The sequence below is a fragment of the Ovis canadensis genome, chromosome 1 (assembly GCF_042477335.2).
Source record: "Ovis canadensis isolate MfBH-ARS-UI-01 breed Bighorn chromosome 1, ARS-UI_OviCan_v2, whole genome shotgun sequence".
In the NCBI taxonomy this organism is placed as follows: Eukaryota; Metazoa; Chordata; class Mammalia; order Artiodactyla; family Bovidae; genus Ovis; species Ovis canadensis.
Genome location: NC_091245.1, coordinates 271,387,833 through 271,401,737, shown reverse-complemented (window position 1 = coordinate 271,401,737; position 13,905 = coordinate 271,387,833). Strand labels below are relative to the sequence as shown.

Here is a 13,905-nt window from a genome sequence, read left to right as displayed (position 1 = left end):
AAAAGGTTTTAGCCAGGCCAGGGGGTTTTCCACCAGGTCCTGTCTAAAATGTAGGGAGTTTGGTCTGGCTGGGTGTCCTGAAGGGTAGGGGGTGAGCACCTTCTCTCTGACCGCTTGAATAGTAGGCAGGCTGAAGGTGCCTTCTTGTGGCCAGCTGACATCAAAAGCAGGCCACTCGGCAGAACAAAAAGTTACTAACTTGCTTTTTTTCACCAGCAATGATAGATTCTGTGCTCTAGACTTGAAATCAGAGAAGTGGTTAATCATAAGAGATAAAGGAGTAGAAGTTGTTTGTCCCATGATCACAGAAAAGTACACTGGGAGCCAACAGAGCACACAAAGAGCAACGCAGACACCACAAATAGACAAACAAAGAACAAACACAAGGTGGCCCCCGACAATGCACTCAATCTTACCTGCAGGATGTTCACAGAGCCAGCCGCCTCCCCAGCACGAAACTGGGCCCCGGCCTTATGCTGGCTTAATCCAGTAACCAGAGCCAGCTGCCTCCTCAGCATGAAACCAGGCCCTGGCCTTACGCTGACTTAATCCAGTAACCAGAGCCAGCTGCCTCCCCAGCATGAAACTAGGCCCCAGCCTTACGCTGACTTAATCCAGTAACCAGAGCCAGCTGCCTCCTCAGCATGAAACCATGCCCCGGCCTTACGCTGACTTAATCCAGTAACCAGAGCCAGCTGCCTCCCCAGCACAAAACCAGGCCCCGGCCTTACGCTGACTTGCCTCTGCACTTTATAGCCAGATGCCTCCCCAGTATGATACCCGGCCCCGGACTTAATCTGGGCTTCTGCAACATTAGCACCGGTGCTCAGAGCTCTTATCTCCTAACGAGGTTACTCCCTTCTACCAGGAGAGTTGTCCTCCCCGGCGGGATGGAGATCCCGGACGAGCCCCCAAATGTTATGCTCCGAGCCCGTATCTCCAAACCGACTGACAGAGCAAGTCCACCACAGTAATGCAAAAACAAGAAGGGAGTTTATCTCTAGCGCGCTAGGGCTCAAGTCTCATCCCACACAAGGGAATCCGACAAGAGCCCCAAACAAAGGAGTATGGCGGCTTATATACAGGCAGTTCTTTGTCTCAGTTACAGGAGTAGCTGGCGTTACATGATTGGCCAGGCAGGATGAGCGCATATCCTGTCTCTTTCTGGTAAACATGACTCAGGTCCTAGAGACCATCGTTTGGTCCCTAACAGTTGTGACTCGGGCGCTAGAGCGTGGGCTCAGTAGTTGTGCTACACAGGCATAGCTGCCTAGAGGCACGTGGGATCTTCCCAGCCCTGGGATCGAACCTATGTCCCCTGCATTGTCAGGCGGATTCTTAATTCCTGGACCACCAGGGAAGCCCTCCCTTGGAGTTCTTTCTGACTGGAGCGGTGTGGCAGAGGAAGCGTGCGTTTGGGATTGTGCCTGACTGGTGTTTGCACACTTATTTCTGCCTCTCACTAGCTCTCTCACTTAGGCTCAGTTCTTCACTGTTCCGGATTCTCAGTTTCTTTTTGTCTAAAAGGTGGGGATAATAATGCTTTCTTTGCTGGGCAGTCGTGTGGGTTAAAACAGATAGCCGTTAAAACAGCCCAGCGCAAAGGAATGTCTTTTCTTCTTTGCTCCCCCTCTCTCCCTCCCCTCCCTCCTTTCCTAAGAACCCTTCTGCTCCTGAGGTTGTCACCGTCGTCTCTAAAGCTAGAGACGTCTGAGACTTTATACGCTGTGGCTTGGGGGCTGTGGGGAATTTCTCATCGACTTCTGTGCCCTGCATTCAGAAGGTGCAGTCCTCGCCTGCCTCTTCCTCCTCGGCCGAGTCGACATCCACATTCTCCGCATCCAGACCTGTCCTCCACCCCGCTTCCTTCCTCTTTGTGTCGATTTTGGCCTGGCCCCCTCCTGCTCGGCGTCTTGCCTACCCGGGCACAGCAGCACTGTTGTGCCTGCAGAAAGTTGTTCCCACCAGCCCATGGAGTCCCTGTTCCTACAGACTTTCTTGTATAAATTGGCATGACCTCCATGATGAAAAAGACTTCATGGTAGATTCTGCTTTTCCATCTGTAGAGCACTTGACTTTCTGAAACACGTCCTGTGTTGCGTTTGTCTTTTTTTTTTTTTTTTTAAAGGAGATGCTGTTATTTGAAGAAAACAAAACCCGCCGCCTTTACTCCTTAGTCTGTGGTCTTCTGGCTGTGGGCTTGCCTTCTCGTCTGTCCTCTGTTCCCTCCCTGTGGTCGGTGGCCGTGGCTCCGCTTGCTTGTGAGCCAAAGGACTGTGATGCTAGAAAACTCAGCCCCTTGCTTCTCATCCCCAGGGTTCCTTCCATCTTGTCTGCTGTGTCTGCTTCAGCACAGGACCTGCACGTTGGCAGGAGGTTTGAGGGAATGTGCTGATGGAATGAGTTTTATTATGTTTTTGGAAAAATAGGACAAGTGTTGTGTTGAAGTGGAAAAAGCCTTTATTTCTGAGAACCAGCTGAAATGACCTTCTTGAACGTTTTTGCTTCTAGTATGTGCTGGAAAAAAGTACTTCTTGGGGAAATAATTTCTGATACAAATGAGAAGACAAGTTTGGACGTAGCCCAGAAAATATGCTGTTATTTCATAGAGGAGACTCATGCTGTGCTTCGAAAGGTATGATTCTAGAATATCTCATTCTTAAGTGTTTTGATTGAGAAGTTGTTTTGTACTTGTTGGATAGGAATAGTCCACCTTATTGGGGTGCTGTTAATGCCTTAATAAATAAACACTGACGTAATCTGTGTTTTTGACTATTAACATGTGTTTATACTGTTTAGTGGGCTTCCCAGGTGGCCCTAGTTTTAGAACCCACCTGCCAGTGCAGGAGATGTAAGAGACACGGGTTCAACCCGTGGGTGGGGAAGATCCCTGGAGAAGGGCCTGGCAACCCACTCCCATATTCTTCCCATGGACAGAGGAGCCTAGCAGGCTACAGTTCATAGGGTCACAGAGTCGGACATGACTGAGCGACTTAGCACACAGCACACAGACACCTTTTAGTAGGTAAATTAGTGCATGAATTCTTTTTCATAGATTTTTAAGGTACTTTTTCCCCGTTTGTGTAGTGAATGTTTTAATTAAATGAGGGTTCAGCTCATTTGAATGAAAACATTACTGGGATTAATAAATGATTTTATTGAACCTTGGAGACATTGTGTTGCATGAAATAAACCAGGACATGAAAAGACAGATACTGCATGATTCAAATTAAATGAGAAGTCTAGTATTCCAGACTAGAGGTTCCCAGGGATTTGGGGAGGGGGAAGTGGGGAGTTAATGTTTAATGGGTGCGGTTTCTCTTTGGGAAGATGCAAAAGTCCTGGAGATTGGTGGTGGCTGTGGTTTCACAACACTGTGACTGTACTTAGTGCCACTGAATTGCACATTTAAAACCAGTCAGAGTCTTAAATCTTAGCTGTATTTTACTACACTGAAAAAAAAAAAATTTAAAAATAACTTGCAGGTTTCTCGCATGAAGGATGAAGTGGCTTTGATGAACCAGTTGACTTTGGTAGAAACACTGCGGACGGAAGAGCTGAAGATTCTCCAGGCCTCTGCCAAGGCCCTGACCGCCTTGCAGACAGCTTTTACGTAACGCACTTCACCAAGTGCGTAAGGTCACCTCCTCTGGTGGGTGTGGCTTCTTTAAACATTTTTAAACTCAGGTTTATTTTATATGGACTCACTGAGAGTCAACGAAGAGTTTCTATTAAACAGTTATCTGCTCAGTCCCATCCTTCTGCTTCTGTCTGTCTGTAGGGGCAAGTGGTGGCTGCTTGGGGACGTGGAGGCGCTCTGCACAGGCCAGGTGGTTCCAGGGGACCCTGGAGCTGTCGGTGCCAGCAGCCCTTCTTATGCCCTCAGGGTAACTTGCAGTCAGTCCTGGAGGAGGAGTCTGAGCAAAGTGTGACCTGGAATAGGGAGGGGAGGCTTGGACGGGGCCAGGGTCGGCCCGGGGCTCTGTGTGTGGTAACAAGAGGCTGTGCTGCTTTATGCTCAGAGCCCCCCACCACCCCCTCACCATTCTGGCTTTTGAAGTGGGGTTGTGGGGGACGCACAGCCCTCCCAAGTCTTGGCCGCCTTGAGCTGGAATGACTCACTTTGAGTTTTTCACCCTTGATTGCACATTTGAAAATGAGGTTGTTGGACTGGGATGGGGAAGGTGGTTTCCCTGTGCTGCCACCGAGCAGTGGGGTGGAGGAGCTGGCGCGGGGTGCTCCCCCTCCCTCCCCCTTTCCCTCTCCCCTCCTCCTCTCCCCTCCCCCTCTCCAGTCTTCCCTCTATTTACAGTTTTTTTCCAGAATGTGTTGAATTTCTGCTCAGCCCGTGTCCTCCCTTCGCCATCCTTTGTGTGTCAGTTCCTCCATCGTGTCCAACTCTGTGTGACCCCATGGACTGCAGTCCACCAGGCTCCTCTGTCGATGGGATTCTCCAGGCGAGAAGAATACTGGAGTGGGTGGCCATTCCCTTCTCCGGGGGATCTTCCTGACCCAGGGGTTGAACCCGGGTCTCCTACAACACAGACAGATTCTTTACCATTTGAGCCACCAGGGAAGCCCATTGTTTGCGGTGGGGTTTTGACTCTTCTGCTGCTTTTCTTCGTTGTAATAGGGGTGTTGCGAGGAATCAGAGATCAAGTTTTGTGCTTGGGGCTCACCCCACACAGCTCTTTAAGCTCTGCTCCCGGGATCTTCCCTCTGCAGCTCTCCCTGGGGGTCCCGGCCCCACCCAGCACAGCCCAGCCTCAGTGGGGCCCTCTGCTTGGTTCTGGGACTCTGAGTAGGGAGACTGACCTAGGGCAAAATGGGCATGCTTTAGCCTTAATCCTTACCAAACAGTATTTCTTAGCCTTTTTAGGACTGGGGTAGGAAGGGGACGTATCTCCTCCTCAGGCCTCGGCAGTCTTCGGTCTCAGGGAGCCCTGGATAAGTCAGAGGAGGGGGGACATGCAGAGAAGCTGGGGTCCCGAGGTTGGGGAGGGACGCTACCCACCTCTGCCACCACTGTGCCGGGCACCTTGGGAGTCAGCGTTAGAAATAAAACATCTTCACTGTTGTATCGTGAACCCCTTTCCCTGTTCATAGATGTTGGTGTTGAGTTTGTTTTTAATAGCTGCAGCATGTTTCAGGACACGCTCTACCATGCATTTGCCAACTTTTTCTGTAAAATTGTAAATATTTCTGTGAAATAGTAAATAGTTACGCTTTCGGGGCATTTGTCTAAGCTGTAGGACACAGCAGTCATAGACGGTGTGCAGACAGAAATGCATGGTGTGTCCTGGTGAAGCTTGATTCACCACTCAGGCCACGGGGCGCGGTGCACTGACCCTGCGCTGCACCATCATTTATTTTCCTGTTCCATCTTTATGGACATTTAGGACCTAAATATGTTAATTCTTGGGCTTCCCAAGTGGGTAAAGAACCTGCCTGCCAATGCAGGAGACATAAAAGATGTGGGTTTGATCCCTGAGTTGGGAAGACCCCCCTGGAGATGGGAATGGCAACCCACGCCAGTATTCTTGCCCGGCAAATCCCGTGGACAGAGGAGCCTGTTGGGCTGCAGTCCATGGGGTTGCAAGGAGTTGGACCCGACTGAGTGAGTGAGCGCACACATGTTAATTCCTGCTGGTAGATGCTTTACACCTTTTGAAACTAAAGCCTCCCCTTGACAAGAAAAACTTGATAGACCCATGTGGTAATTGTGTGCTTTCGTTGTCCGTGATTAGAAAAAATGGACAGTGACAAGAAATAACCACTCAAACATTTGCAAATGAGAACTGTTTCATCATCTGCAACAGATCTACCCTTGTTTGAAAAGAAAACAGTAGTCTAATAGGAACCTCCTGGGGACACAGGGACCTCTCCTCAATCCTCTGTACTGACTATTACGGGAAAAGAATCTTAAAAAAAAGAATACATATATGTATGCATGTATGCTTGTCACTGGTTTGCTTTGCTGTACAGCAGGAACCAACATGACATTGTAAACCAGCTATACTCCAATGAAAAGTAATTGAAAAAACCCCAGTATTATAAGACTCTCAGTTTGCAGGTGATGCTTGGCGTGTAAATGTATTCCGACCCCTTGCAAGAGTGGCTCCTGTGGACAGTGCGGCCCACAGGGTGGATCGCAGGCAGGCCACGCACCACCTCCCTGGGCTCGACCGTGCTGGGCTCCGTGAGGGCCTCAGCAGGTGGGTCTCCTACCAGCGGTGCTGTCTGGGCCTTTCTCTCACTCACCGCCCCTCCCCTGTCGCTATTTCCCTCCTGCCCACCCCCCTTTTTTTTCTCTTTCCTAGACCTTGGGCTGGCCTCAGGTTCCTGACACACCCGCCCTTGTTGGTGTCTGGTTCCAGAGTTTGTGGCTGGTAAAGCTCCAGCTGCTGACTGGCCCTAGGGGACAGGTGTCGAAAGGTTAAGGATGGTTCGAGACGTTGCTCGAATCTTTCAAGCTAGATGTAGAGGAGGCTTGCCTCAGACCAGGGCACTTTGCTGCTGCTTGAAGGTGAGACTGGGAATGACCTTTCAGGAAACCAGGGCTGTGATTCCCTGAAGACGGCTTTTGTCGAAGCACCTGGACACCCCCTCGAAGGAGCCGTTGGCACAGAAGTGAGGGGTTTATTTTAGCCCCTCGGTTGGTAAACAGCAGCTACATTCTGTGATAGATTAGCGTAAGTTTCCTGAGGAGGAAGAATAACAAAACCTACTCTGGTTTATCAGCTGATGTTTGAATGTAGAGCTTTGTCAGGAATGCACCGTGTGAGTTTACTGGAAAAGAGCTTTGTTTTGCAGATGCAGGAGGTCACGTGTGAGTTACAGGGAATGAGATTAGGAGGAAGGCCTGGTGTTCTTTTCTATATCCCTGCCAGGGTACCACGCACAGCAGTGTCGTTGCACCACAGGCAGCAAAGCAGTGTGCCACACACCGGTGTCGCCTACAGTAATGTCATACTAGACGCTGCAGTGCAGCGCACCACACACACACACACACACACACCGGTGTCACCTACAATAATGTCATACTAGACACTGCAGTGCAGCGCACCACACACACACACACACACACACACACACACCCCGGTGTCGCCTACGATAATGTCATACTAGACACTGCAGTGCAGCGCACCACACACACACACACACCGGTGTCACCTACAGTAATGTCATACTAGACACTGCAGTGCAGTGCACCACACACACACACACACACACACACACACCGGTGTCACCTACAGTAATGTCATACTAGACACTGCAGTGCAGCGCACCACACACACACACCGGTGTGACTGTACCACGGGAAACGCCATACCACATACTACAATGCAGTGTGCCACACACACCAGTGTCATCGTATCACATACAATAATGTGACACCACACACAGCAATGCAGTGTGCCACACACACACACCGGTGTGACTGCACCACAGACAGCAATGCAGTGTGCCGTGCACACGAGTGTGGTCCCCAGGGAACAGTGTGGTGTGCCCTGTACAGCAGTGCCATCTGCTCTCTCCAGGACTGTTCCCTCTCACCTTGCCGAGGACATTTCTGTCTTTTATCATTCTGTTGTAACCTTTCCTTGAGGAGTTGGTTTCTTGTTTAATTTCCTTCTGTTCCATGTAGTTTTAACACTACGCTATGACTAAATTAAAAATGAAACTGCTCACAAAAGTAGAGTACGGTTTAGTAAAAATGTAAGTGTGCTGCTTCACACCCTCTAGCACAGCAGTGTTAAGGGTGGGTAGCAACAGGTGTGGAGGATGTGGAGAAGCCGGGACCTCGTACGCTGCTGGTGGAAAGGAAAGGGGTACAGACCCAACACTTCCCCTTTTAGGTACATACCCAAGAGAATTGGGAACGTATGTCTATGTCAAAGCATGAGCATGAATATTCGTAGCAGCCCCCAACCCAAATGTCCATCAGTGGATGAATGGATGAACAAAGGCGGCCTGCCCGTCAAGCAGAACGTTACTCACCATAGAAGTGGGGAAGCACTGACACGCAGGCCACATGGATGGACCTTAACATCATGCTGAAGAGAAGAATCCAGCCACAAGTCTCAAGGTGGAGGGCAGTTCCCTGGTTGCTCACTCCGTAAAGAATCTGCCTTCCATGCAGAAGACCCAGGTTTGATCCCTGGGTCAGGAAGATCCCCTGGAGAAGGGAATGGCAACCCACTCCAGTACTCTTGTCTGGAAAATCCCATGGACAGAGGAGCCTGGAGGGCTACGGTCCATGGGGTCGCAAGAGTTTGACACAACTTAGTGACTAAACCACCACCTAGAGGTGGAAAGTCGACTAGTGATTGAAGGCGGGGGCAGAGTCCTGGAGGGATTGGAGGGCGACAGCTAAGAGTGCGGGGTTCCTTTCTGCAGTGATGAAAATATTCTAAAATTGATTGTGGTGATCATTGCACAACTAAATATACTAAAACCCCTTGAATTATAAACTTTAAATGGGTGAATTGTATGGCATGTAAGCTATCTATTTCAATAAAACTACTTTTAAAAATGTAGGGTTAGGGACTTCGCTGGTGGTCCACTGGTTAAGCGTCCGCCTGCCAATGCAGGGGGCACACTTTGGATCCTTGGTCTGGGAGGATCCCACGTGCCAGGGGACTAAGCCTGTGCATCACAGTGACTGAGGCCTGCTCTGCAACGGGAGAAGCCGCAGCATCCCAGCTGGAGCTGTGGGCAGCCCGTGGGCAGCAATGCAGACCCAGCACAGTCAATACATATATATATAGGCTTAGTACTGGCTGGAAGATTCTGTCCGTCTTTTCATGCCTAGCTAACACTTTTTCACAGGCCGGACTGAGTGTGTGCTAAGTTGCTTCAGTCCTATCTGACTCTTTGAGGCCCCATGGACTGTAGCCTGCCAAGCTCCCCTGCCCATAGCATTTTCCAGGCCAGAATACTGGAGTGGGTTGCCATTTCCTTCTCCAGGGGACGTTCCCGACCCATCTCTCCCATCTCCTGCATTGACAGGCGGGTTCTTTACCACTAGAGCCACCTGGGAAGCCAGGCCTAGAGCCTGTCAAGCTGAGGATGATGGTGACCCCCTGGCAGTGTTAGGCCCTGTGCCCCGTGCGTGACATTTACCAGCCTCTTTAATCCTTAAAACCGTCTGTGAGGTAATACCTTCCTGGTTTTGTAAATCTGGAAGCGGAAGTTCAGAGAGGTCACAGCTGGGGTCACACAGCTAGGAGTCCCTCCACCCCCGCCCTCCTAAGGTTCCTGCTGCACGACTGTTGGTGAGACGCAGGCTGGCTTCCGTGGGCACCTCCCCTCGCCCGATCAGAACCTCCTGCAAGCCAAGTGCAGCTGGAATGGTCTCCCTGGAACGAACACTTGGATGGCTGGGTCCTGCGGTTCTGCCGTTGAGCACCTTCCCTCCTGGCTTGGACCACCACTTCCCCTTGACAGAGAGCCCTGAATACAAGAAAGCTCAGACCAGAGCCCCTGATTTCACACTGACCCCAAGAGGGTGTGTTACGAGCCACATTTTCTAGAAAACCTGGGCTTCCCCGGTGGCTCAGTGGAAAAGAATCCGCCTACCAATGCAGGAAATGGAGGCGATGCGGGTTCCACCCCTGGGTCGGGAAGATCCCCTGGAGGAGGAGGAAATGGCAACCCCACTCCAGTATTCTTGCCTGGAGAATTCCATGGACAGAGGAGCCTGGCGGGCTATGGTCCATGGGAATCGCAAAGAGCTGGACACGACTGAACACGGCACAGCTTCGTCTATGGAAAAGGAAACAGGCTCTGCGGAGAGTAGGATCGTGACAGAGGACAGGTTAGCGAGGGGTGATGTGCCCTCCGCCACAGGCAGGCAGGGCCTTTATGAGGCTCATATTTGTCAGCATGGGTCCCCCAACTCACGTCAGGAACAGTCAGGGGGCAGGAGCCCAGCCCAAACCCACTGAGTCAGTCTCGAGGAGACCAGGGGTTGCGGTTCCATGAATGTGTATTTGCTGAGCCCCTGGGGGATTTCAGGGGGTGTTGGCTGCAAAGTGCTAACCTTGAGACACCAGAGGAGGCCTGTGCCCTTAACCCTGAGCCCTGGTCTTCCCAGGGTTTCCTGCAGTTTTCATTCTATGGACTCCTGATGTGAAGTGTTGGGCGGTGAAGTCGCTCAGTCGTGTCTGACATTTTGCGACCCCATGGACTGTAGCCTACCAGTCTCCTCCATGCACGGGGTTTTCCAGGCAAGACTACTGGAGCGGGTTGCCGTTGCCTTCTCCAGGGGAATGTTCCTGATCCAGGGATCGAACCCGGGTCTCCTGCGTTGCAGGCAGATGCTTTATCATCTGAGCCATCACAGAAGCCCTGTGTTGGGCAGACCTGACCCTAAATTGGGTGTCTCCAACACTGAGCCTCTGAATACGTGTTGCATCAGGGGATTGGGGTGCAACACATCCTCGGGGTGATCCACTCTGACCCCTTATTTTGTGGGTGGAGCCCCCAAGCAGTGAGGAGCTTGCTCTGGGCCGTGGGCTTAGCATCTGCAGCCACATTTTCTTGTCATTTCTAGCAGGCTCTCTCCCCTTTCCTGCATCCTCCCTCCAGAGTATCAGATCAGACACAGCCCCAGAGGAACTCCCCGAACTGTATTATTCTGGGAAGAACCAGAAAGGAGGAGCCAGGCATTGGAGGAGAAAGGGGATTGGTAGCGTCAGCCTTGAAGGGTCCAGGGACTCACAGAGGCCTCTGCCCTCATCCCAGCCCCTCCTCTGCTCTTGGACGCACTTGTGTGCATGCTAAGTCTCTTCAGTCGTGTCTGACTCTTTGGGACCCCGTGGACTGTAGCCTGCCGGGCACCTCTGTCCGTGGGATGCTCCAGGCAAGAACACTGGAGTGGTTTGCCATTTCCATCCCCGGAAGATCTCCCTGACTCAGGGATCGAACCTCTTACGTCTCCTGCAGTGGCGGGTGGATTCCTCACCACCAGCGCCACACGGATGCACATATTACGTCTTTATGAGACATGAAGACACTGGGATGTAGCAGGGCCAGGGGACTTGGGGTTTGACCCCAGGAGCATCTGAGTTCAAGGCCATCACTTGTCAGTTACATGTTTCTACCACCAAAGATGGGCAGCCTAGGGGACAGGGTGGGGATGGGCCAACTCAGCAGCTGGTTCTGTTTTGTCTCGCTTTTGGGTTCTAATGGGTGACTTCACTGGCCATGAGGAACCAGGCAGCACCAAGGTTTGAGGAGAGAGAAGGCCTGCCTGGAAGTTCCTATGGGCCAACCCCTCTCCCCGCAGCCTCACTTTTTATGGTGGAGTTTCAGTTTTCCAGCCCCTCCCAGGCACTGTGAAGACCCACCTTCCATGGAGGGCAGCAGGTGTGATCAGAGGAGCAGGAGGGGAGGGTAGTCCCACCAGGCAGGCTTATCCCATCCTGGAGGAATTTGTCTTGGGGTGGGGGTGGGGGTCCCTGTTGATCTTAAGGGTCCTTGTCCAGCTCTGCAGCTCTGGCCACCAACTCCTGGAAGCCTTTTGAATCGGAAAGTGAAAGTCAAAGTCGCTCAGTTGTGTCCGACTCTTTGGACAATACAGTCCGTGAGAGTCTCCAGGTCAGCATACTTGAGTGGGTAGCCTTTCCCTTCTCCAGGGGATCGTCTCATCCCATAGACCAAACCCAGGTCTCCTGCTTTGCAGGCGGATTCTTTACTAGCTGAATCGGAAGGTAGGTCGAAACCCAGGAAGGCAAAGCATGTACTTAGCAATTATTAGGACAGTAAACAATTGTATTTCTAACTTTGCCCTTTTCACAAACGGAGATTCAAAGCTGACGAAGAGGAAAGTGGGATTCAGGATGCCCCAGGGAAACAGGTCAAGTACAGGGTGTGCTGGAGGCGGGCAGCACACCTTTAATCCTCAGGTCATCTCTGGGACCCAGTGTCCTGAGTGGCCCGCCTCCCAGCCTCAGATAGTGAAGGTGGGGCCAGCGGTTCAAGGCCTCAGTCATTCATGGGAATCCTGTGTGTGTGTATGTGTGTGCTTTAAACTTTATTGAGGAATAATCAACAAATAAATTGTATATATTTAAAGTGTACAGCATGATGACTTGAGATACCTGCACCTTGTAGAGGGCTTCCCAGGCTCGGTGATAAAGAATCTGCCTGCCAATGCAGGAGATGTGGGTTCAATCCCTGGTCCGGGAAAATCCCCTGGGGAAGGAAATGGCAACCCACTCCAGTATTCTGGCCTGGAGAATCCCATGGACAGAGGAGCCTGGTGGGCTATAGTCCATGGAGTCTCAAAGAGTCGGACATGACTTAACAACTAAACAAAAACAACAGCCCATGATTCACATACGTTTTCTTCACTCTTTTTCAATTGAACTTTTCTCTCCTTCTACACGGATATTTTTCTTCTGCCTAATTGAGCCTCCTGCTGAAGCTCTCTGATGCACTTTTTCATTTCACTCATGGTCTTCAGCTCCAGAGTTTCTGTTTTTTTTTTTTTTTTAAAGGCTTCCCTGGTGACTCAGATGGTAAAGAATCTGCCTGAAGTGCAGGAGACCTGGGTTCGATCCCTGGGTCAGGAAGATCCCCTGGAAAAGGAAATAGCAACCCACTCCAGCATTCTTGCCTGGAGAATTCCACGGACAGAGAAGCCTGGTGGGCTACAGTCCATGGGGTCGCACAGACACGACGGAAGTGACTTAGCACACACGCATCACCTTTTGGACTGCCTTTAGTGGGAGAAGACTTTCACCGAGAGGTGGCTGGAAGGGTGCCAGCCTGGCAGGCTGCAGCGTCTGTCCTTCTTGGAGGGCCCAGCTGCGTCATCCCTGTGCAGCTCTGTCGGCTGAGTTCAGAGAGGCGCGAATGGCCAGAGTCCTCTGTGCGAAAGTCCTCCTACGGGTACCCTTGGCAACGAAGGCTTTTGGGAGCCTTGGAGGTGAAGGTTGCTGGGTCTTCTGTTCTGTTTTCCCCTTGGGAGGAACTTCTAGCCAGTAGGGTCCCTCTTGGCTGTGATCTGGTGTGCTGGCAGACCTGGAGTGGACCTGGAGCCCTGGGGCCGTTTGCTGAGGCAGAGGTGCTGCTGTCTAAGGTGTGGGCGTGTGTGCAGATCACCTGTGGACCCAAGTCCGGGTCTCTGGGGTCTCACCACAGTGACTCTGGCAGGGGTGGTAGTGGTGGTGCAGAAGAGGCTCAGCACCTGAAGTGACAAGGTGCAGCAGTGGCTTGGTCCCTGGCCCCGGGGTGCAGGGTGCGGTCACCACCCAGCCTCCAGGTGGTGGGTCAAAGTCCCAGCTTTAGCTCCAGCTGGGGAGGCAGTCGTAGGATGGTGATTGCACCTACCTGGGTCAGTTCAGTTCAGTTCAGTCACTCAGTTGTGTCTGACTCATGTCTGATTCTTTGCAACCCTGTGGACTGCAGCACACCAGTCCTCCCAGTCCATTACCAACTCCCGGAGTCTACCCAAGCTCATGTCCATAATGCCATCATGCCATCCAACCATCCCATCCTCTGTCGTCCTCTTCTCGTCCCACCTTCAATCTTTCCCAGCATCGGGGTCTTTTCAAATGAGTCAGCTCTTTGCATCAGATAGCCAAAGTATTGGAGTTTCAGCTTCAACATCAGTCCTTCCAATGAGTATTCAGGACTGATTTCCTACAGGATGGACTGGCTGGATCTCTTTGCAGTCCAAGGGACTCTCAAGAGTCTTCTCCAACACCACAGTTCAAAAGCATCAATTCTTCTGTGCTCAGCTTTCTTTACAGTCCAGCTCTCACATCCATACGTGACCACTGGAAAAACCATAGCCTTGACTAGATGGACCTTTTTTGGCAAAGTGATGTCTCTGCTAAACCATGCCATGGAGGGCTACCTACCTGTGTTGGCCCGTTAATACCTGGCGGTAGG

The 13,905-nt window shown here is 51.5% G+C and overlaps 1 protein-coding gene across 8 annotated transcripts in view; it reads left to right on the top strand.

Annotated features, from left to right (window-relative positions):
* SETD4 (SET domain containing 4) overlaps positions 1–3,756 on the top strand; it is a 29,656-nt gene extending 25,900 nt beyond the window's left edge. For all 8 annotated transcript variants that reach the window (XR_011252177.1, XM_069567683.1, XM_069567701.1 and 5 more), the window contains exons 10-11: positions 2,512–2,635; positions 3,486–3,756. Coding sequence is in view for 7 of the 8 variants with exons in the window: in XM_069567683.1 (XP_069423784.1) it covers positions 2,512–2,635; positions 3,486–3,617 (256 nt within the window). In the remaining variant the exon portion in view is untranslated. The remainder of the gene's footprint in view (positions 1–2,511; positions 2,636–3,485) is intronic.
* The last annotated feature ends 10,149 nt before the right edge of the window (positions 3,757–13,905 follow it).